General features: G+C 31.9%; 1 protein-coding gene across 1 annotated transcript; it reads right to left on the bottom strand.

Moving 5' to 3' along the window:
- Positions 1 to 16,298: 16,298 nt before the first annotated feature.
- On the bottom strand, positions 16,299 to 25,378 carry LOC129981639 (sterol O-acyltransferase 1-like). Its single transcript, XM_056092555.1, has 5 exons — positions 25,224 to 25,378; positions 22,756 to 22,854; positions 22,065 to 22,194; positions 18,909 to 19,051; positions 16,299 to 16,678 (listed from the first exon to the last, which is right to left on the bottom strand). Exons 1-5 carry the CDS (start codon positions 25,341 to 25,343, stop codon positions 16,613 to 16,615), a joined length of 558 nt encoding a protein of 185 aa, XP_055948530.1. The 5' UTR covers positions 25,344 to 25,378; the 3' UTR covers positions 16,299 to 16,612.
- Between the last annotated feature and the right edge of the window lie 1,142 nt (positions 25,379 to 26,520).

Raw genomic sequence — 26,520 nt, 5'->3', positions numbered from 1 at the left:
TTATTCCTATTGAAAACATTGTACTTTTAGACCAGAATGACACCACGTTAAAACTTTTAGTTGATAATCATAATGAGAGTCTTAGACCATTCAGACGCGCTGCGGGTACGAAGCTTCGTGGGCAGATCGGAAGCACGAACCATTTAGTTTTGCTGGTCTTCAGTTCGAGTCTTGAAACTGAGAACTTTTTAAATATATTTTTCTTTTCTTTTTCTTACATTTTTTTTTAGATATTTTTATCCTTTATTCCCACACTTACTACGAACTTTTCTAAATCTTATACTACTAAAATAAAATTTTATGTCAAAATATTTCTATATTCAAGAGAAATTTTAGGAGTCGAGTTCACGCACATGCGCAGAATTCATTCCTATTCAAAACATTGTGCTTTTAGACCAGATTGACACCACGTTAAAACTTTTAGTGGATAATCATAACGAGAGTCTTAGACCATTCAGACGCGCTGCGGGTACGAAGCTTCGTGGCCAGATCGGCAGTACGAGCCATCTAGTTTTGCTAGTCTTCAGTACGAGTCTCGAAACTGAGAAATTTTTAAATATATTTTTCTTTTCTTTTTTTTACATTTTTTAAAAATATTTTTATCCTTTATTCCCACACTTACTACGAACTTTTCCAAATCTTATACTACTAAAATAAAATTTTATGTCAAAATATTTCTATATTCAAGAGAAATTTTAGGAGCCAGAGTTCGCACACATGCGCAGAATTCATTCCTATTCAAAACATTGTGGTTTAGACCAGAATGACACCACCTTAAACTTTTAGTTGATAATCATAATGAGAGTCTTAGACCATTCAGACGCGCTGCGAGTACGAAGCTTCGTGGCCAGATCGGCAGCACGAGCCATCTAGTTTTGCTGGTCTTCAGTTCGAGTCTCGAAACTGAGAACTTTTTAAATATATTTTTCTTTTCTTTTTTTTTTTTACATTTTTTTTAAATATTTTTATCCTTTATTTCCACACTTACTACGAACTTTTCCAAATCTTATACTACTAAAATAAAATGTATTGTCAAAATATTTCTATATTCAAGAGAAATTTTAGGAGTCGAGTTCACGCACATGAGCAGAATTCATTCCTATTCAAAACATTGTGCTTTTAGACCAGAATGACACCACGTTAACACTTTTAGTGGATAATAATAAAGAGAGTCTTAGACCATTCAGACTCCCTGCAGGTACGAAGCTTCGTGGCCAGATCGGCAGCACGAGCCATCTAGTTTTTCTGGTCTTCAGTTCGAGTCTCGAAACTGAGAACTTTTTCAATATATTTTTCTTTTCTTTTTTTTAAGTTTTATTTTAGATATTTTTATCCTTTATTCCCACACTTACTACGAACTTTTCCAAATCTTATACTACTAAAATAAAATTTTATGTCAAAATATTTCTATATTCAAGAGAAATTTTAGGAGCCGAGTTCGCGCACATGCGCAGAATTCATTCCTATTCAAAACATTGTTCTTTTAGACCAGAATGCCGCCACGTTAAAACTTTTAGTTGATAATCATTATGAGAGTCTTAGACCATTCAGACGCGCTGCGGGTACGAAGTTTCGTGGGCAGATCGGCAGCACGAGCCATCTAGTTTTTCTGGTCTTCAGTTCGAGTCTCGAAACTGAGAACTTTTTCAATATATTTTTCTTTTCTTTTTTTTAAGTTTTATTTTAGATATTTTTATCCTTTATTCCCACACTTACTACGAACTTTTCCAAATCTTATACTACTAAAATAAAATTTTATGTCAAAATATTTCTATATTCAAGAGAAATTTTAGGAGCCGAGTTCATGCACATGCGCAGAATTCATTCCTATTCAAAACATTGTGCTTTTAGACCAGAATGACACCACGTTAAAACTTTTAGTGGCAAATCATAATGAGAGTATTAGACCATTCAGAATCGCTGCGGGTACGAAGCTTCGTGGCCAGATCGGCAGCACAAGCCATTTAGTTTTGCTGGTCTTCAGTTCGAGTCTCGAAACTGAGAACTTTTTCAATATATTTTTCTTTTCTTTTTTTTAAGTTTTATTTTAGATATTTTTATCCTTTATTCCCACACTTACTACGAACTTTTCCAAATCTTATACTACTAAAATAAAATTTTATGTCAAAATATTTCTATATTCAAGAGAAATTTTAGGAGTCGAGTTCACGCACATGCGCAGAATTCATTCCTATTCAAAACATTGTGCTTTTAGACCAGAATGACACCACGTTAACACTTTTAGAGGATAATCATAATGAGAGTTTTAGACCATTCAGACGCACTGCGGGTGCGAAGCTTCGTGGGCAGATCGGAAGCACGAGTCATCTAGTTTTTCTGGTCTTCAGTTCGAGTCTCGAAACTGAGAACTTTTTCAATATATTTTTCTTATCTTTTTTTAAAGTTTTATTTTAGATATTTTTATCCTTTATTCCCACACTTACTACGAACTTTCCCAAATCTTATACTACTAAAATAAAATTTTATGTCAAAATATTTCTATATTCAAGAGAAATTTTAGGAGCCGAGTTCACGCACATGCGCAGAATTCATTCCTATTCAAAACATTGTGCTTTTAGACCAGAATGACACCACGTTAAAACTTTTAGTGGATAATCATAATGAGAGTCTTAGACCATTCAGACGCGCTGCGGGTACGAAGCTTCGTGGCCATATCGGCAGCACGAGACATCTAGTTTTGCTAGTCTTCAGTTCGAGTCTCGAAACTGAGAACTTTTTAAATATATTTTTCTTTTCTTTTTTTTACATTTTTTAAAAATATTTTTATCCTTTATTCCCACACTTAATACGAACTTTTCCAAATCTTATACTACTAAAATAAAATTTTATGTCAAAATATTTCTATATTCAAGAGAAATTTTAGGAGTCGAGTTCACGCACATGCGCAGAATTCTTTCCTATTCAAAACATTGTGCTTTTAGACCAGAATGACACCACGTTAAAACTTTTAGTGGCAAATCATAATGAGAGTATTAGACCATTCAGAATCGCTGCGGGTACGAAGCTTCGTGGCCAGATCGGCAGCACGAGCCATCTAGTTTTGCTGATCTTCAGTTCGAGTCTCGAAACTGAGAACTTTTTAAATATATTTTTCTTTTCTTTTTTTTAGATATTTTTATCCTTTATTCCCACACTTACTACGAACTTTTCCAAATCTTATACTACTAAAATAAAATTTTATGTCAAAATATTTCTATATTCAAGAGAAATTTTAGGAGCCGAGTTCGCGCACATGCGCAGAATTCATTCCTATTCAAAACATTGTTCTTTTAGACCAGAATGCCGCCACGTTAAAACTTTTAGTTGATAATCATTATGAGAGTCTTAGACCATTCAGACGCGCTGCGGGTACGAAGTTTCGTGGGCAGATCGGCAGCACGAGCCATCTAGTTTTTCTGGTCTTCAGTTCGAGTCTCGAAACTGAGAACTTTTTCAATATATTTTTCTTTTCTTTTTTTTAAGTTTTATTTTAGATATTTTTATCCTTTATTCCCACACTTACTACGAACTTTTCCAAATCTTATACTACTAAAATAAAATTTTATGTCAAAATATTTCTATATTCAAGAGAAATTTTAGGAGCCGAGTTCATGCACATGCGCAGAATTCATTCCTATTCAAAACATTGTGCTTTTAGACCAGAATGACACCACGTTAAAACTTTTAGTGGCAAATCATAATGAGAGTATTAGACCATTCAGAATCGCTGCGGGTACGAAGCTTCGTGGCCAGATCGGCAGCACAAGCCATTTAGTTTTGCTGGTCTTCAGTTCGAGTCTCGAAACTGAGAACTTTTTCAATATATTTTTCTTTTCTTTTTTTAAAGTTTTATTTTAGATATTTTTATCCTTTATTCCCACACTTACTACGAACTTTTCCAAATCTTATACTACTAAAATAAAATTTTATGTCAAAATATTTCTATATTAAAGAGAAATTTTAGGAGTCGAGTTCACGCACATCCGCAGAATTTATTCCTATTGAAAACATTGTACTTTTAGACCAGAATGACACCACGTTAAAACTTTTAGTTGATAATCATAATGAGAGTCTTAGACCATTCAGACGCGCTGCGGGTACGAAGCTTCGTGGGCAGATCGGAAGCACGAACCATTTAGTTTTGCTGGTCTTCAGTTCGAGTCTTGAAACTGAGAACTTTTTAAATATATTTTTCTTTTCTTTTTCTTACATTTTTTTTTAGATATTTTTATCCTTTATTCCCACACTTACTACGAACTTTTCCAAATCTTATACTACTAAAATAAAATTTTATGTCAAAATATTTCTATATTCAAGAGAAATTTTAGGAGTCGAGTTCACGCACATGCGCAGAATTCATTCCTATTCAAAACATTGTGCTTTTAGACCAGAATGACACCACGTTAAAACTTTTAGTTGATAATCATAATGAGAGTCTTAGACCATTCAGACGCACTGCGGGTACGAAGCTTCGTGGCCGGATCGGCAGCACGAGCCATCTAGTTTTGCTGGTCTTCAGTTCGAGTCTCGAAACTGAGAACTTTTTCAATATATTTTTCTTTTCTTTTTTTTAAGTTTTATTTTAGATATTTTTATCCTTTATTCCCACACTTACTACGAACTTTTCTAAATCTTATACTACTAAAATAAAATTTTATGTCAAAATATTTCTATATTCAAGAGAAATTTTAGGAGTCGAGTTCACGCACATGCGCAGAATTCATTCCTATTCAAAACATTGTGCTTTTAGACCAGATTGACACCACGTTAAAACTTTTAGTGGATAATCATAACGAGAGTCTTAGACCATTCAGACGCGCTGCGGGTACGAAGCTTAGTGGCCAGATCGGCAGTACGAGCCATCTAGTTTTGCTAGTCTTCAGTACGAGTCTCGAAACTGAGAAATTTTTAAATATATTTTTCTTTTCTTTTTTTTACATTTTTTAAAAATATTTTTATCCTTTATTCCCACACTTACTACGAACTTTTCCAAATCTTATACTACTAAAATAAAATTTTATGTCAAAATATTTCTATATTCAAGAGAAATTTTAGGAGCCAGAGTTCGCACACATGCGCAGAATTCATTCCTATTCAAAACATTGTGGTTTAGACCAGAATGACACCACCTTAAACTTTTAGTTGATAATCATAATGAGAGTCTTAGACCATTCAGACGCGCTGCGAGTACGAAGCTTCGTGGCCAGATCGGCAGCACGAGCCATCTAGTTTTGCTGGTCTTCAGTTCGAGTCTCGAAACTGAGAACTTTTTAAATATATTTTTCTTTTCTTTTTTTTTTTTACATTTTTTTTAAATATTTTTATCCTTTATTTCCACACTTACTACGAACTTTTCCAAATCTTATACTACTAAAATAAAATGTATTGTCAAAATATTTCTATATTCAAGAGAAATTTTAGGAGTCGAGTTCACGCACATGAGCAGAATTCATTCCTATTCAAAACATTGTGCTTTTAGACCAGAATGACACCACGTTAACACTTTTAGTGGATAATAATAAAGAGAGTCTTAGGCCATTCAGACTCCCTGCAGGTACGAAGCTTCGTGGCCAGATCGGCAGCACGAGCCATCTAGTTTTTCTGGTCTTCAGTTCGAGTCTCGAAACTGAGAACTTTTTCAATATATTTTTCTTTTCTTTTTTTTAAGTTTTATTTTAGATATTTTTATCCTTTATTCCCACACTTACTACGAACTTTTCCAAATCTTATACTACTAAAATAAAATTTTATGTCAAAATATTTCTATATTCAAGAGAAATTTTAGGAGCCAGAGTTCGCACACATGCGCAGAATTCATTCCTATTCAAAACATTGTGGTTTAGACCAGAATGACACCACCTTAAACTTTTAGTTGATAATCATAATGAGAGTCTTAGACCATTCAGACGCGCTGCGAGTACGAAGCTTCGTGGCCAGATCGGCAGCACGAGCCATCTAGTTTTGCTGGTCTTCAGTTCGAGTCTCGAAACTGAGAACTTTTTAAATATATATTTTTTTTTTTTTTTTTTTTTTTACATTTTTTTTAAATATTTTTATCCTTTATTTCCACACTTACTACGAACTTTTCCAAATCTTATACTACTAAAATAAAATGTATTGTCAAAATATTTCTATATTCAAGAGAAATTTTAGGAGTCGAGTTCACGCACATGAGCAGAATTCATTCCTATTCAAAACATTGTGCTTTTAGACCAGAATGACACCACGTTAAAACTTTTAGTTGATAATCATAATGAGAGTCTTAGACCATTCAGACGCGCGGCGGGTACGAAGCTTCGTGGGCAGATCGGCAGCACGAGCCATTTAGTTTTGCTGGTCTTCAGTTCGAGTCTTGAAACTGAGAACTTTTTAAATATATTTTTCTTTTCTTTTTTTTACATTTTTTTTAGATATTTTTATCCTTTATCCCCCCACTTACAACGAACATTTCCAAATCTTATACTACTAAAATAAAATTTTATGTCAAAATATTTCTATATTCAAGAGAAATTTTAGGAGCCGAGTTCACGCACATGCGCAGAATTCATTCCTATTCAAAACATTGTGCTTTTAGACCAGAATGACACCACGTTAAAACTGTTAGTGGATAATCATAATGAGAGTCTTAGACCATTCAGACGCGCTGCGGGTACGAAGCTTCGTGGCCATATCGGCAGCACGAGACATCTAGTTTTGCTACTCTTCAGTTCGAGTCTCGAAACTGAGAACTTTTTAAATATATTTTTCTTTTCTTTTTTTTACATTTTTTAAAAATATTTTTATCCTTTATTCCCACACTTACTACGAACTTTTCCAAATCTTATACTACAAAAATACAATTTTATGTCAAAATATTTCTATATTCAAGAGAAATTTTAGGAGCCGAGTTCGCGCAAATGCGCAGAATTCATTCCTATTCAAAACATTGTGCTTTTAGACCAGAATGACACCACGTTAAAACTTTTAGTTGATAATCGTAATGAGAGTCTTAGACCATTCAGACGTGCTGCGGGTACGAAGCTTCGTGGCCAGATCGGCAGCACGAGCCATCTAGTTTTGCTGGTCTTCAGTTCGAGTCTCGAAACTGAGAACTTTTTAAATATATTTTTCTTTTCTTTTTTTTTTACATTTTTTTAAATATTTTTATCCTTTATTTCCACACTTACTACGAACTTTTCCAAATCTTATACTACTAAAATAAAAATTTATGTCAAAATATTTCTATATTCAAGAGAAATTTTAGGAGCCGAGTTCGCGCACATGCGCAGAATTCATTCCTATTCAAAACATTGTGCTTTTAGACCAGAATGACACCACGTTAAAACTTTTAGTTTATAATCATAATGAGAGTCTTAGACAATTCAGACGCGCTGCGGGTACGAAGCTTCGTGGCCAGATCGGCAGCACCAGCCATCTAGTTTTGCTTGTCTTCAGTTCGAGTCTCGAAACTGAGAACTTTTTAAATATATTTTTCTTTTCTTTTTTTTTACATTTTTTTAGATATTTTTATCCTTTATTCCCACACTTACTACGAACTTTTCCAAATCTTATACTACTAAAACAAAATTTTATGTCAAAATATTTCTATATTCAAGAGAAATTTTAGGAGTCGAGTTCACGCACATGCGCAGAATTCATTCCTATTCAAAACATTGTGGTTTTAGACGAGATTGAAAAAATGTTAAGTCTTTCAGTGGAAAATCACAATGGGAATTTTAGACCATTCAGACGCTGTACGTTTAAGAAGCTTCGTGGCTAGATCGGCAGCACGAGCCATCCAGTTTTGCTGATCTTCAGTTCGAGTCTCGAAACTGAGAACTTTTTCAATATATTTTTCTTTTCTTTTTTTTAAGTTTTATTTTAGATATTTTTATCCTTTATTCCCACACTTACTACGAACTTTTCTAAATCTTATACTACTAAAATAAAATTTTATGTCAAAATATTTCTATATTCAAGAGAAATTTTAGGAGTCGAGTTCACGCACATGCGCAGAATTCATTCCTATTCAAAACATTGTGCTTTTAGACCAGATTGACACCACGTTAAAACTTTTAGTGGATAATCATAACGAGAGTCTTAGACCATTCAGACGCGCTGCGGGTACGAAGCTTAGTGGCCAGATCGGCAGTACGAGCCATCTAGTTTTGCTAGTCTTCAGTACGAGTCTCGAAACTGAGAAATTTTTAAATATATTTTTCTTTTCTTTTTTTTACATTTTTTAAAAATATTTTTATCCTTTATTCCCACACTTACTACGAACTTTTCCAAATCTTATACTACTAAAATAAAATTTTATGTCAAAATATTTCTATATTCAAGAGAAATTTTAGGAGCCAGAGTTCGCACACATGCGCAGAATTCATTCCTATTCAAAACATTGTGGTTTAGACCAGAATGACACCACCTTAAACTTTTAGTTGATAATCATAATGAGAGTCTTAGACCATTCAGACGCGCTGCGAGTACGAAGCTTCGTGGCCAGATCGGCAGCACGAGCCATCTAGTTTTGCTGGTCTTCAGTTCGAGTCTCGAAACTGAGAACTTTTTAAATATATTTTTCTTTTCTTTTTTTTTTTTACATTTTTTTTAAATATTTTTATCCTTTATTTCCACACTTACTACGAACTTTTCCAAATCTTATACTACTAAAATAAAATGTATTGTCAAAATATTTCTATATTCAAGAGAAATTTTAGGAGTCGAGTTCACGCACATGAGCAGAATTCATTCCTATTCAAAACATTGTGCTTTTAGACCAGAATGACACCACGTTAACACTTTTAGTGGATAATAATAAAGAGAGTCTTAGGCCATTCAGACTCCCTGCAGGTACGAAGCTTCGTGGCCAGATCGGCAGCACGAGCCATCTAGTTTTTCTGGTCTTCAGTTCGAGTCTCGAAACTGAGAACTTTTTCAATATATTTTTCTTTTCTTTTTTTTAAGTTTTATTTTAGATATTTTTATCCTTTATTCCCACACTTACTACGAACTTTTCCAAATCTTATACTACTAAAATAAAATTTTATGTCAAAATATTTCTATATTCAAGAGAAATTTTAGGAGCCAGAGTTCGCACACATGCGCAGAATTCATTCCTATTCAAAACATTGTGGTTTAGACCAGAATGACACCACCTTAAACTTTTAGTTGATAATCATAATGAGAGTCTTAGACCATTCAGACGCGCTGCGAGTACGAAGCTTCGTGGCCAGATCGGCAGCACGAGCCATCTAGTTTTGCTGGTCTTCAGTTCGAGTCTCGAAACTGAGAACTTTTTAAATATATATTTTTTTTTTTTTTTTTTTTTTTTTTTTACATTTTTTTTAAATATTTTTATCCTTTATTTCCACACTTACTACGAACTTTTCCAAATCTTATACTACTAAAATAAAATGTATTGTCAAAATATTTCTATATTCAAGAGAAATTTTAGGAGTCGAGTTCACGCACATGAGCAGAATTCATTCCTATTCAAAACATTGTGCTTTTAGACCAGAATGACACCACGTTAAAACTTTTAGTTGATAATCATAATGAGAGTCTTAGACCATTCAGACGCGCGGCGGGTACGAAGCTTCGTGGGCAGATCGGCAGCACGAGCCATTTAGTTTTGCTGGTCTTCAGTTCGAGTCTTGAAACTGAGAACTTTTTAAATATATTTTTCTTTTCTTTTTTTTACATTTTTTTTAGATATTTTTATCCTTTATCCCCCCACTTACAACGAACATTTCCAAATCTTATACTACTAAAATAAAATTTTATGTCAAAATATTTCTATATTCAAGAGAAATTTTAGGAGCCGAGTTCACGCACATGCGCAGAATTCATTCCTATTCAAAACATTGTGCTTTTAGACCAGAATGACACCACGTTAAAACTGTTAGTGGATAATCATAATGAGAGTCTTAGACCATTCAGACGCGCTGCGGGTACGAAGCTTCGTGGCCATATCGGCAGCACGAGACATCTAGTTTTGCTACTCTTCAGTTCGAGTCTCGAAACTGAGAACTTTTTAAATATATTTTTCTTTTCTTTTTTTTACATTTTTTAAAAATATTTTTATCCTTTATTCCCACACTTACTACGAACTTTTCCAAATCTTATACTACAAAAATACAATTTTATGTCAAAATATTTCTATATTCAAGAGAAATTTTAGGAGCCGAGTTCGCGCAAATGCGCAGAATTCATTCCTATTCAAAACATTGTGCTTTTAGACCAGAATGACACCACGTTAAAACTTTTAGTTGATAATCGTAATGAGAGTCTTAGACCATTCAGACGTGCTGCGGGTACGAAGCTTCGTGGCCAGATCGGCAGCACGAGCCATCTAGTTTTGCTGGTCTTCAGTTCGAGTCTCGAAACTGAGAACTTTTTAAATATATTTTTCTTTTCTTTTTTTTTTACATTTTTTTAAATATTTTTATCCTTTATTTCCACACTTACTACGAACTTTTCCAAATCTTATACTACTAAAATAAAAATTTATGTCAAAATATTTCTATATTCAAGAGAAATTTTAGGAGCCGAGTTCGCGCACATGCGCAGAATTCATTCCTATTCAAAACATTGTGCTTTTAGACCAGAATGACACCACGTTAAAACTTTTAGTTTATAATCATAATGAGAGTCTTAGACAATTCAGACGCGCTGCGGGTACGAAGCTTCGTGGCCAGATCGGCAGCACCAGCCATCTAGTTTTGCTTGTCTTCAGTTCGAGTCTCGAAACTGAGAACTTTTTAAATATATTTTTCTTTTCTTTTTTTTTACATTTTTTTAGATATTTTTATCCTTTATTCCCACACTTACTACGAACTTTTCCAAATCTTATACTACTAAAACAAAATTTTATGTCAAAATATTTCTATATTCAAGAGAAATTTTAGGAGTCGAGTTCACGCACATGCGCAGAATTCATTCCTATTCAAAACATTGTGGTTTTAGACGAGATTGAAAAAATGTTAAGTCTTTCAGTGGAAAATCACAATGGGAATTTTAGACCATTCAGACGCTGTACGTTTAAGAAGCTTCGTGGCTAGATCGGCAGCACGAGCCATCCAGTTTTGCTGATCTTCAGTTCGAGTCTCGAAACTGAGAACTTTTTCAATATATTTTTCTTTTCTTTTTTTTAATATTTATTTTAGATATTTTTATCCATTATTCCCACACTTACTACGAACTTTTCCAAATCTTATACTACTAAAATAAAATTTTATGTCAAAATATTTCTATATTCAAGAGCAATTTTAAGAGTGGAGTTCACGCACATGCGCAGAATTCATTCCTATTCAAAACATTGTGCATTTAGACCAGATTGACACCATGTTAAAACTTTTAGTTTATAATAATAATGAGAGTCTTAGACCATTCAGACGCTATGTGAGTACGAAGCTTCGTGTCTAGATCGGCAGCACCAGCCACCTAGTTTTGCTGGTCGTTAGTTCGAGTCTCGGAACTGAGAACTTTTTAATATATTTTTCTTTTCTTTTTTTTTAAATTTATTTATATATTTTTATCCCTTATTCCCACACTTACTACGAACTTTTCCAAATCTTGTACTACTGAAATAAAATGTATTGTCAAAATATTTCTATATTCAAGAGAAATTTTAGGAGTCGAGTTCACGCACATGCGCAGAATTCATTCCTATTCAAAACATTGTGCTTTTAGACCAGAATGACACCACGTTAAAACTTTTAGTGGATAACATAATGAGAGTCTTAGACCATTCAGAATCGCTGCGGGTACGATGCTTCGTGGCCAGATCGGTAGCACGAGCCATCTAGTTTTGCTGTTCTTCAGTTCGAGTGTCGAAACTGAGAACTTTTTAAATATATTTTTCTTTTCTTTTTTTTACATTTTTTTTAGATATTTTTATCCTTTATTCCCACACTTACTACGAACTTTTCCAAATCTTATACTACTAAAATAAAATTTTATGTCAAAATATTTCTATATTTAAGAGAAATTTTAGGAGTCGAGTTCACGCACATGCGCAGAATTCATTCCTATTTAAAACATTGTGCTTTTAGACCAGAATGACAACATGTTAAAACTTTTAATGGAAAATCATAATGGAAGTCTTAGACCATTCAGACGCTCTGTGTGTAAGAAGCATCGTGGCCAGATCGGAAGCACGAGCCACATAGTTTTGCTGGTCTTCAGTTCGAGTCTCGAAACTGAGAACTTTGTTAATTTATTTTTCTTTTCTTTTTTTTTACATTAATTTTAGATATTTTTATCCTTCATTCCCACACTTACTACGAACTTTTCCAAATCTTATACTACTAAAATAATATTTATTGTCAAAATATTTCTATATTCAAGAGAAATTTTATGTGTCAACTTCACGCCTATTCAAAACATTGTGCTTTTAGAAACGGATGACACCATGTTAAATATTTTTAGTGGATAATCATAATGAGATTCTTAGACCATTCTGACGCTATACGTGTACGAAGCTTCGGTGCCAGATCGGCAGCACGAGCCACCTAGTTTTGCTGGTCTTCAGTTCGAGTCTCGAAACTGAGAACTTTTTCAATATATTTTTCTGTTCTTTTTTTAAAAATTTATTTTAGATATTTTTATCCTTTATTCCCACACTTACTACGAACTTTTCCAAATCTTATACTACTAAAATAAAATTTATTGTCAAAATATTTCTATATTCTGGAAAAATTTTAGGAGTCGAGTTCACGCACATGCGCAGAATTCATTCCTATTCAAAACATTGTGCTTTTAGACAAGATTGTCACCATGTTAAAACTTTTAGTGGAAAATCATAATTGGAATCTTAGACCATTCAGACGCTCCGAGTGTAAGAAGCTTCGTGGCCAGATCGGCAGCACGAGACAACTAGTTTTGAAGGTCATAAGTTCGTGTCGCGAAACTGAGAACTTTTTAAATATATTTTTCTTTTCTTTTTTTAAAATTTTATTTTAGATATTTTTATCCTTTATTCCCACACTTACTACGAAATTTACAAATTTTGTACTACTAAAATAAAATTTATTGACAAAATATTTCTATATTCTAGAGAAATTTTAGGAGTCGAGTTCACGCACATGCGCAGAATTCATTCCTATTCAAAACATTGTGCTTTTAGACCAGATTGACACCATGTTAAAACTTTTAGTGGAAAATCATAATGGGACTCTTAGACCATTTAGTCGCTCTGTGTGTAAGAAGCTTCGTAGCTAGATCGGAAGCAAGAGACACATAGTTTTGCTGGTCTTCAGTTCGAGTCTCGAAACTGAGAACTTTTTTAATATATTTTTCTTTCCTTTTTTTTACATTTAATTTAGATATTCTTATCCTTTATTCCCACACTTACTACGAACTTTTCTAAACCTTATACTACTATAATAAAATTTTATGTCAAAATATTTCTATATCCAAGAGAAATTTTACGAGTCGAGTTCACGCACATGCGCAGAATTCATTCCTATTCAAAACACTGTGGTTTTAGACCAGATTGACAACATGTTAAAACTTTTAATGGAAAATCATAATGGAAGTCTTTTACCATTCAGACGCTCTGTGTGTAAGAAGTATCGTGGCCAGATCGGAAGCACGAGCCACCTAGTTTTGCTGGTCTTCAGTTCGAGTCTCGAAACTGAGAACTTTTTCAATATATTTTACTTTTCTTTTTTCAAAAATTTATTTTAGATATTTTTATACTTTATTCCCACACTTACTACGAACTTTTCCATATCTTGTACTACTAAAATAAAATTTATTGTTAAAATATTTCTATATTCAAGAGAAATTTTTTGTGTCACTTCACGCCTATTCAAAACATTGTGCTTTTAGACCAGATTGACACCATGTTAAAACATTTAGTTTAAAATCATAATGGGAGTCTTAGACCATTCATACGCGCTGCGGGTGCGAAGCTTCGTGGCTAGATCGGTAGCACGAGCCAAATAGTTTTGCTGGTCTTCAGTTCGAGTCTCGAAACTGAGAACTTTTTCAATATATTTTTCTTTTCTTTTTTTTAAAATTTATTTTAGATATTTTTATCCATTATTGCCACGGTTACTACAAACTTTTCCAAATCTTATACTACTAAAATAAAATTTATTGTCAAAATATTTCTATATTGAAGAGAAATTTTAGGAGTCGAGTTCACGCACATGCGCAGAATTCATTCCTATTCAAAACATTGGGCTTTTAGACAAGATTGACACCGTGTTAAAACTTTTAGCGGATAATCATAATGAGAGTCTTAGACCATTCAGACGCTCTATGGGTACGAAGATTCGTTGCCAGATCAGCAGAACGAGCCACTTAGTTTTGCTGGTCTTCAGTTTGAGTCTCGAAAATGAGAACATTTTAAATATATTTTTCTTTTCTTTTTTTTAAAATTTATTTTAGATATTTTTATCCATTATTCCCACACTTACTACGAACTTTTCCATATTTTGTACTACTTAAATAAAATTTATTGTCAAAATATTTCTATATTTTAGAGAAATTTAAGGAGTCCAGTTCACGCACATGTGCAGAATTCATTCCTATTCAAAGCATTGTGCTTTTAGACCAGATTGACACCATGTTAAAACTTTTAGTGGAAAATCATAATAAGAGTCTTAGACCATTCAGACGCTGTGCTAGTACGAAGCTTCGTGGTCAGATCGGCAGCACGAGCCACATAGTTTTGCTGGTCTTCAATTCGAGTCTCGAAACTGAGAACTTTTTAAATATTTTTTTCTTTTCTTTTCTTTTTTTTTTAAATTTATTTTAGATATTTTTATCCATTATTCCCACACTTACTACGAACTTTTCCAAATCTTATACTATTAAAAAAAATTTTTATTGTCAAAATATTTCTATATTCAAGAGAAATTTTATGAGTCAAGTTCACGCACATGCGCAGAATTCATTCCTATTCAAAACATTGTGCTTTTAGACCAGAATGACACCACGTTAAAAGTTTTAGTATATAATCATAATGAGAGTCTTAGACCATTCAGACGCTCTATGGGTACGAAGCTTCGTTGCCAGATCAGCAGAACGAGCCACTTAGTTTTGCTGGCCTTCAGTTTGAGTCTCGAAAATGAGAACTTTTTAAATATATTTTTCTTTTTTTTTTTTTTAAATTTATTTTAGTATTTTTTGTCCATTATTCCCACACTTACTATGAACTATTCCAAATATTATACTTCTAAAATAAAATTAAAGCATAAATTTACGGAAAATACAGAAATGTTGTAACCGAAAAATGTTAACCGTAGCCTCATTAGAGTGGGGGAAAAAACTTGGCGACCAACCGGTTCACCAATATTAATGCTCGTTAAAATTTTAATAGTTAAATATTTTATGTAACTCGTATTTTAATAGTTTCTTCATGGATATATTTTAAAGTTACAAATTTTGATAGTCATATAATTCATTCATAATATTATAAATGCCTTCAACTATAACGTAATATGTATCTCCCTAATTTTTTTTTAGCCCCCGTAGAATTTATGCTTTAAATTAAAGTGGAAATGGTTAAATTGCAATTTAAATCAGGAAATTTTTTACTGAAACTATGAATTTTTTTTCTTTTAAAATATGAGTACTAAAAACACAGTCGCTTTGCATTTAAGCTAAACCTTATGCAAAATTAAGAATATCTTTCTTAATTTATGTAATATCTTAAGAAGTTTTCTACAAAATTTTCTCAGATTCATCATGAACAGATCGATTAATTAACATTGTTTAGTTTTAAATGCATCAAACACTAAGAAAATAAACACAATCCTTTGAAATAATCTGTCGAAAACATATTAAACCTTCAAAACGAAGATCGTATCCATTGTCGACAATCAGAACACAATACGCATGCGTGAATTTTCAACGCCAATTATGGTAACGCAAATGCTTGAATTTTCTACGCCAGTTGGGGTAACGCTATGCCGATTAGAAATTTTTAATTTCCTTTAATCTGAGTTATTTTAATTCAAAAGTACTTCAGAATGAATCTGAAAGATCGATTAATTAATAATCTTTAATTTTAAATGCATAAAACATTAAGAAAATGAATAGAATCGTTTGAATTAATCGGCAGGAAAATGTTACGCCTAAGCCTCATTGCTGTTGGGAAAAAATGTTGAAGCCTTACTCATTTGGCGGTGGGGAAAGAAATAATTTGTTTGGCGGGAAAGTTAGTTTTTAATTAAAAGTTAAAATTCTAATTAAAAATTCAAAAAAAGGAACCCCAGGTGCACATTCCCGACCTCCAAGGTATACATGTACCAAATTTGGTAGGTGTAGGTGAAATGGTCTGGCCTTCCATTTCTGTAAAAGTTTCTAGAATTCTACATCTACAGTAGTAAGACATACTTAATTTCATCGATTTAAAAGTTTGTTTAAAATAATTAAAGAAAGTGAGATACACTCTTAATGATATTCAAATAAGTTTGGACATATTCGAAAATTTCTAATTTACAATATTACTTAAATAAGTCTCCCAAAATTAGAGGCACTCTATTTCCAAATACATGTTAGACATATATCCAAAATTAAATTTTCATTGGATTGTCTGGAATTCTATTTATTTAGAATACAGGTCGAGTTAGATTGTTATATTTTTACTAAAAAACTTTTTAACTAAACTTTTACGCTAAACTGGGAAAGATATCACATTGCAATGGAGAAACCGAGGAACTGCATAGTCTAGCCAAGAATCCTGTAAAGGAAATTAAAAATAATAAATTATTCATTATTGAGGAACATGATATTGTATAAAGTAATCGATCACAATTAATCTTATTATATCCATCATTTTAGTTTGGAATTTTTGGAAATCAGAAATATATTTAATACAACTCAAAATTTTTTACGCATCTAAAGCAGAAAGTTTATGCTAATTAGTTTATTACTACGAACCTACTGTCAATGCGAGCATGAAATGTTTTAAAATATAATTATTTCTAAATCTGAAATGAATTTCATCATAATATAACTTTTTAAAAAAATTATATGTGATCCATTTTTAAAAGAACTCGTAGAAAGAAAAGAAGGGGGAAAAAAAAAAATTGAAATCTGCTATCGCAAATTTCAAGTAATCATATGATAACATTATTTGTTTTAAATAAAGTGGTATCGATCCGATAGAAAAACATGTTCTCACATGACTCATATCTCGCAATCACCAACATTTAGGAAAGCGATGGTTTTTGACCATCTTAAAATCAATAAAAATTTTTCGCGAGGCCAGATTTTTTTCTTGCAAAGCCAGTTTAAACCGGTTTTAAAAAATTACGTAACTATCAGATTACGCATATACGTCGATATTTAGAAAACGACTTTTTTTTAATTCTCAAAATCGTTCGAGCTCCAAAAATTTTTGCTAGCCAGAAAAATTGAAAACTAAGAAAAAAAACAAACATATATTATATAGCTTTCGATACTTCTCTCACTGTTCCGCGTTCATTTCACTTTTCTTCTATGCGCTTTTCCGGACGATAACTTCCAACGTCCCTCCCCTTTATTGGCCAGACCGGAGAATCGGGTACATGGCAAACATTCGTGCCATTTTATACCTTTTGTTGGCTATAAGTCACCAAATGTGACAATCATCATTATCATTTTCTAACAACCCTAAAAGCAAAAAACTGGTGCCTCAAAAGCGATAAATCGCCGATTTTCTGCCCGTGCATTTCGAGGCTTCAAACACCCCAAACCAAAACAACATAATTTTCTCACAAGATAAAATGCTAAGTGATAAATTGAAAGTGATAGAAAGACATTGAGTGATAGTGAAAATAATCATGCTGAGTGATAAAAAAACTCTAGATACTTTTTTCTAGATATTAATTTATAAAGGAAAAAAGTAACAAGGATGCAACAGTGCATGTCATTAACATTGATGTCTGAGATGTGGATGCGTTATACCCCAACTTTCAACTAACGGAAGTATCATCTCAACAATCTAATATATCGCGTTCTGTGCTTAGTTCCGTCTCGTAAAGAAAAGAATCGAGCACTTCTTTTGCAAGTCAACTTCCAGTAGAGCAATTAGATTCTTTAATTTATACAGATTTGCAAGTTTGATCGCAAATTAGCTTAAAGCATTTATAAATTTTCGAATTCACATACGAGCAAACGGATACACCAACAAGCATTTCATTCTTTGATAGATTTAATCTAAAAAAAGGGATATAGATTTGTGATTATGATAATAAAACCATAAATCAAATTTCAGTCCAGATTTTTGGGATTTTGAATTCTGTTTAAATGCAATTGGAAAGATAGAGAATAGATATTAGACAATGATTACGAAAGAGCATGCGATTTTTGGCGATTAATCGCCAGGATTTGGTTAGTACAAAGTACCAGAAAATCGAATGTATATACTTTTTTCCCGTCCAATTAAAAATGAAATTTGACATAAAACTTCAATGATAGTTTCAAAATCACATATCATATTTAAAATCTTTTAGTCATCACGTTAAAGTGTAGAAAAAAGTAAAGAAAAGCTTGTGAAAGATGGTTAAGCCCTGCACGGATTTGGTTCTAAATTAAATGCAGGTCTACACTTTAAATTTTAAATTTGGGTACCAAATTTTATCCATCCAGCTTTTTTGTTTGATATTTATCGTGTTAAGATATACTGGAACAATTGAAGGGACAGACCTTCGTTTGAAATGATCTTGTTCAAACTTTGACAGAAATCTTCAAATTTGTTGTAAAAACCATACAACAAATTTCGCTCGGCTAGCTCAAACCATTTTTTAGTTATCGTGTTCACAGACAGACAAGTATACTTCCAGAAACGTGTTTTTCGGATTCAGGCAGTTCTGAAACGTTGAGTTTCAACGAAGTCTCGACTTGCAATTTTTTGACGTGTATAATATTTTCTCTTTCTATACTTCGTGTGTAGGAAGTAAAACTAAATTAAAGGAGGAAAAACCTACTAAAATCCTCGGGCAGTTGATCCTGGCAGACATTTCCAAAGAGTAGAAAACTAGTAAAAGTCCATATCCTAGCAACAAAGTAAACCAAAGGAAAAAGTTCCAGAAGTTTGAGGTTCTTCTTCGAGTCATAAAAATGAATATAACTGGAAAAAAAAATATTGGATTTTTATTAATAGTTTGGTGCAAATTTAAAAAAAAAATTAAGATCGAGACAGTTACAAAAGAATACAAAAATTGGAAAAATTTGAATAAATTAAAACTAGATATTTATGTAACTTTGATTTAGATATAACATGCCAAAATTTAATAAATTATGATTATTCATATAATAAGGGTTAAAAGAGAGGCTAAATCATTCTTATGCCTATAAAAAAGAGTATTTAATAATATGAGCTTAAATAAAGCATACTGGAGCTAATATTTCTTAAATAGTAAAGCAATGTATCGGTTGATTATAATTAAAATTGCACTTTCAAAAGGCTGTTAATAAAGAACTACTGGTCAGAATGACACAATATTTCATATTGAAAAATTCGTTTTATGAATGAAAAAATTCAAAAGTTTACCGATATATGGGGCTGTATTCTTCACAGTATGTTGAAATCTGTTGCTTTAAAAGATGTGTTAATTTAAAGGTGCAAATTCAGAGACATGATATGCGCAGCTCACATTATTCTTGTGATAAAAATAAGGAACAAGCAGTTTCTGCGTTTCAGAAGATAGTCGTGTCTCTACTATGAATATTTTTACAAGAATGGTGACTATGCGAAAATTACCTTCAAGTAATCCCGGACGTTACGGGATTTTAGAAGCGGTTCCGGTAAAATAACAGCATTCGGTCTGAAGAAGATGATTGATAAAGCTGAAGAGACGGGCTCATTTCAAGTGAAATGTGGCATAGAGAGGAAAGCAATTGCTTCGACATCAGGGGAGGATGTGGCTACACCACTATAGAAAGTGCCAAGTACTGCTCTGGTAATGCGCAGTATATAGGGAATTTTCCAGACTTCAGACATATGTGTGTGCATGATTCGTAAAAATTTGCCAATCTTGCAATACTACCCATTCAAAATTACACATTTTCAGGAGTTACTTCCTATTGATCTGTCAAAACGAGGAGCTATTACTGAAGCCGGTTCTTTTTTTTTTTGCTTCAAAGGAAATGGACAATGCATAGCCATAAATCATTTTGTAGACAAAAAAGCCCATTTAATTCTCCAAAGTTCTGTCGACATTCACAATTCCAAAACACTGGTAAGAGAGAATATGTTCCAAATGCAACCATCACCTCTTCATTTTCAAAAGGGCACCGTGTGGTGAGAGCTTACGGCAGGCTTTATTATTGATTGCTTAATTTTTGAACAGATTGATATTTTGAATCCTATAACCGGTACAGTCAATAGGATACGTTATGAATCTCTTTTGCGCAACAACTCATTTCAACACTGCAACAGAGTGGATGTGGACATCACAATTTTTATGCTGGGTAGCACTCCCCAGGACATTTCAACACAGCAAAGCAGCTCTTGATTCTTCACTTTGGAAATGACAAAATTATCAGTCGCCATTTTCCAACAGCTTGGCCGTTACGATCAACATACTTGAACCCTGTGGAGTTACCTATAAATGTTGTGTACAGACGTCCGAATGCGGTCTTAGGTGAATTGCAAACATGCATTATGCAACACATTTATATTATCACCACTGAAACACTCCGATATGTTGTGAAACATGCAGTTTTTGCGCTTTCAGCTGGCAGGAGGAAACGGTGGACAGTATACTGAAAATTTCTCAAGCAAATCATCCCCAAACTTCCTTTTCTTGAAGGTTTTACCAGTTTTGATTTAGAAACAGTTAAAAATCGATTTCATTTTTGCTTTTTTTTTTTTTTTTTTTTTTTTTACAGTTTCTGGTTAGATACAGTTAAAAACAGATTTCAATTTTTTTTTAGCATAGGGACTATTAAAAACCGATTTCATTTTTACTTTTTTACGGTTTTTAGTCTAAAGACAGCTAAAAATCGATTTTTCCCACCTTATCGGGAAGGTGCCACAACGGATAAGGAACAAAGAGTACCTCGACAACATGTCAGGATTTTTAATTAGCACTTTATGACGAATAGAGGGCCTTTCAGGGCCGAATCAGTCAACTTTTGAACTTTATTTTTTATTTTTCAAAGTCAATTTTCATTGTCCTACTTATACTCAGATCTCACTGTAAAAATATCCCAAATTTTATATAGGAAATCTTTATTATAAATTTCCACTCCAAAGGAAAAAAGAAGTTTAATCCATATCTGTTATTATTCGATATGATATAAATGTTATTTTTCAATTTAATATTTCTACTGAATTTAGATAATTTAATATATTTATTGACAAAGTTTAATGTTCAGTATTAATGTTTTTTAATTTAAATTAATTAAAATACTTTCAACTTTTATATTGATATTTTAAAATCCATTTTGAGGAATCCCAAAATAATTTCACTTATAAACGGTTTAAATAAGGCGTATTCAAAAGTATTCAATTCTACAAAAAAACGCATTCTTAGTTTTGTTAAAACATGCCAAAGCAGTTTTAAATACTTGTATTAGCTTTATTTGATTCCTTCTATAAACGTGAAATTTATAATCACTTTTATACTCAGTTATACTGAAAAATCGATTTTATACTTAGTTTTGACTCCATATGCATGGCTCAATTTATATATTGAATCTTCAAGAAAAAAGGATTTTCAGATTTCATAATATTTACAATAGCTAATTACAAAATATTTATTAAAAGGTTAATTAAAAAATTTCTAAATACGCTTTTATTAGTTTGTTGAAAATTTGAAAATAATTTTAAAATGTGAAGGTGAAAACAAAATCGTGTAATCATGAAGTAGTGAAAACAATACTATAAAGAAACAGAAGCAAAATTAATATTAAAAGAAAAAGAAATTGCAAATTAAAATGAAGAAAATTTCTGGGTATTCATTACAGATTTAAAAAATTATGTATATGACATATAATCGGTTACGGTTATTATATCTTGTATTCTGATGTTCCTATAAAAAAACGTGCTTTAAGCAGTACAGTACACAGATATAAACGTGCTTTAAATATGTTTTTATTTAGAATAATAAAAAAGTAATTCATAAAAGGATACTTACTACCAGCTATGTAAAATAATGTGAATAAAGGAGGGAATATAAATCTGAGAGAAACGGCTACGATATATTCATGAACAATTGCAGATAGCAGAAAAACTGACAACATAGCAACAGTTCTGCTTTTCAAAATCTAAACAAAAGATAAACGGCGATAAATAATCAAATACCTTTAAAAAGCAAAATATTCTGATGCTTTTAAAAAAGATTTAATACAATTAATTAGATTATATTAAAGATTTAATACAATCTAGAAATTATACAGCGTTATATTTTATGTAGAAAGAAATTAATATTTACTATTGTTTCTTCACTAAATTTTTTTATTAATAGGCTTTTTTTTAATTATGAATTTGGAAACAAATATCCACTTCAATTCTTTTTCAACTTATAATATCTAAGATTTTTGTTAAGTTTATATATAGAATAATATATGTGAATTTCAGCTTAGAACTTATTACTGAATTCTTAAAACGCTTATTAAAGATTTCTTTTCTTTTCTTTGATATAAATATTTAAATACCATCAGTGTCGTGCAGATTAATTCTAGAGGAATTTTTGCCACAAAATACAAACACAAACGTATCATTCAGCTTGTCTTCCAAATGAACTAACGCTGTTCTCGAAACAGAGAACTTATTACATTTATGCATTATGTGGTTCATTTAAATATGCAAATAAATTTGTTACTTACAGCGTACATATCACAATATATGTAGAAGTACAGCCAATCATGTACAAGTATATTCCAAGATCGGTAAAATTTTGTATAGGAAGTACAGTTCCACCAATCCTTTAAATAAAAATACACGAGGTATCATCTTTTCTGGGTGCAAGTAACTTTCAGAAATACATTATTTCGTCAGTTCTTTCAGTTATTAGTAGCAGAGTAAAATAGATAAAGACAAGCATCAAAGAAAACAAAATTTAATTTGAAAAAGCAAGGGATGTTCTTTTTCACAGGCATACACGCTTGTAGTTTACTGCCTCAATAAGAAACGTTCTCCTAAAGCAAACGTGCATTCATAAGATTTAACTTCATAGAAATGTTCCGAGCCAAACTTTGAAGATATCACTTTCAATTCCAGGAAAAATGGCACAATACTAAATAGAATCTAGATTTCAAACAGTGTAGTTTTAATAGTCTTACATAAGTTATGTTCATCATGTATAAGAACCTTTTTAATGGAATTCAGCTCCATGACGTCAGAGCTCTATTATGTCCAGTTCATTCATCTTCTAAATGACGCGATTTTCATTTTTTATTCGTCTATAAACTACTCAGCTATTAATTAAAATCCTTCTTCTCAAGCATGAAACAATGAAAGCAAATCATGCGATTACGTACTGGAAGAAACAATGAAACCGATTTCCGTTTCATTCACAGCAATGGAAATATTATTGTCAAATATTCTTCAAAATAGATTTAAAGCCTAATTATATACATATAGATCTGAAAATCTTACAGGAATTAAATTCTGAATCATTGAAAAGATAAAAAAGATAATTGTCTGGACATTAAAACGATGCAAAACAAATATTTTTTTCAGAAGTTACCTCAAAAATCTAAATTATTTTAATTAATTTAAATTTAAATTAAAATTTCATAGAAATCACTCTGAAATGCCCATTCATACTTCTCAAAATCTGAGCAAAATTTAGTAACTCGAGGTCATTTAGAGCGCGCCCACATTCATCCATATCAATAGTAGAGATGGGATTCACATGAGGAATAAACCGAAATGACTAGGATATCACTGTGAAATACGATGTACATTAGAAGGTCCATTACACTAACAGCTCTGTTTTCAGCGAGGAAGCCTTGAGACTTTATTAGAAAATTTCACTTATACAACATACAAAAAACCTTGGAGGGGTATTAAAGAAAGCTTTAATATCTCTAACAATTTGAAGTTAACAAATTATTTTTGAGAAAATCATAAATATAATTATTATAAGATATTTAATTGAAGTTAAATACAACCAACATACTGAACGAAACATCTAATCGCCGAAGGCGGCTAATTGTCAATTAAATGAACACTCCAATCTATTATAATTTTAAAAATTGTAAACATTTATTGTAAATATATCAAAAAAATATTGGAAAAGAAAAGATATCTACATATAACAATTATAAATGAAATTATAAAATTGGTATATATAAAAATAGTCCTTGCAATTAAATTTAATAAAAAAATTCGCTTAAATTTAATAAAGTAAGCTTATTTTTCCAAAGTTCTAACCACCACAACAAAAAATGGAGTTTAATATTTAAGGAAATCAATCAAGTTATTCAGAATTTTATGGGAAAGAAATATACAATAAATATCTGTATTGGATTTCTAGCAATGAAAATTTTAAATTGTTCGCTAATATTAGGATGTATCCATAGAAAACAGTATTTAATCTTATAAAATATCGATGTTTAAAACTAGGACAGCTAATGTAAGTAGGAGTTTTTTTGTTCATCCTCAAAAATTGTATGAAGCTTCCAGTAAGATGGTTCTTTTTTTTTTGTTTGTTTATTTCATTTACTGCATTGGAATAAACTCAAAAAGGAAGCAAGTAACTAATTGTTGTCAGCTATATTACTTTTTTGGTGGTGAATCATAGACTAATTACTCCGACCCGTTCGAAGGCATACGGAAAAAAGAATGATTGGACTGCCGTGATAGCAACACTGTCGGGAACTGGGGTTGTTTCCTAAGGGCCATCACCGGCTACGGTACAACCCTTCCCTAAGAAGCCCTTCCCGTCATCGATAGGAAGTAGCCACCCCCACATTTTCGTATACCTACAAGGGTGGCGAGAACCAACCACCATGCCAAACGCTTCTCACTTTCAATTACGAGGTGCTCCCACGTGGGATTTCCTGGTTGTGAAAGCGGGAAATCTCGTTACATTAACAAAACTAATCATGATAAAACTGAATACTGAAATTCAAACAAAGTCATGAGAAATACCTGACTCATCTAACAAGTGAGATTGATTTTTTTTAAAGAATTTTGAAAATTACATTTATCACTCACATAAAACAAAAAAAAAAAACCGTGTTTAAAATCTGCTTAAGAAAAAATCTTAAAAGAAGTCACTCCATCAGCAGTTATTATGAACATTTATAAACATATGAAATCAGCACGCAACTAGAAAGATACTTACTTCATAAAACAATCTGTCGCCAAACCTCAGCATTTCAGCAAAAGCATTCGGCAAACAGTGTAATATGGGATAAAACGTTACGAACGAGATCATACTACCTGCGAAGATTGCAATAGCCATCAAACACACAAAATGAGTGATGGGTATGGGTTCAATGCCCGCCTTGTGGAAGCTATTCGCTAAGAAACAAATGTAGACAATATAGTCACCCAATACAATAAGAAATAATTGCAAAAGATTCCAGGCAACGAAACCCCAGCGAATACCAGATGTTCTGAAAATAAAAGAAAAAGTGAAACACTTTTATAAACTTTTATTTAAACGTGACTTTTCCCTATTTTTAACCAGAGGGAGTAGTCTTTCAAAAATTTTCACTCACAGTCCCTAATAAAGCTGTTAACCCAGAGAGCACCATGCATGGTATTGACCTATTTTAATTATGATCTATTCAACTTTGTCGTGAATTTACCATTTTTACTGAATGCATCGTGTCATTCTTGGCGAGTTTTTTTGGCGACAAATCTCTGACTTGTGTTAAAAGTATCCGAAAATCGAATTTGTATTTTTGACACGTTTTTCTCAACCGATTCAAACAGAAATTTGCTAAAAACTGCTTTTTGTAGTTACAAATCCCATGCTAAATTAGATATTTTTAAGTCACTGCGTTTATTTGTTTCTGAAAATACAAGCCAACAAGTAGTCAACCTCTTGTTGAATTTCTCTCCAAACTAGATACGTAATTACAATACAGTTGCTAAATTTATGTACTGAGTTTTATACATCTCTCTTCGTTTTGTAGTTATTGTGTTAGCTTGTCCTCAAACAGCCGTACAGACAGACTTCCTCAGAACGGATTTTACTGAAAAGTTGACAGATGGCCAGATATTTTTTAATTGTATTAGTAATTTAGAATTTTTCGAACGTATTTTGAAAAAAAATCCGTTCGAAAAAATACACAAATTTTGTGCAAACACTATATACTAAATTTCAACCCTTTAGCTCAAAGCTTATTTGAGTTATATTTGTCACAGACAGACGTAATGCCAAAAATGTGTTTTACAAACTCAGGAAGTTTTCAGTTTAACATATATTCATTTAAATCTCGAGTAAAATTTTTTTTTAACGATTACAATACTTTTTCTACGTGAGGAAATAAAAATTGAACTTTATAATCAATTTTGAACGCATTATAGAGTTTTCAAATTAAGTATACTTATAAATTAGTAAATTATGCAATATTTAATTATTTCAGAATATAATTATCATCTGATGCATTTTTTTTTGCTATAGTATCACT

Source organism: Argiope bruennichi, chromosome 8 (assembly GCF_947563725.1).
Source record: "Argiope bruennichi chromosome 8, qqArgBrue1.1, whole genome shotgun sequence".
Lineage (NCBI taxonomy): Eukaryota > Metazoa > Arthropoda > Arachnida > Araneae > Araneidae > Argiope > Argiope bruennichi.
The sequence above is the reverse complement of the archived record's forward strand: the minus strand, read 5'-3'. Positions and strand labels throughout refer to the sequence as shown.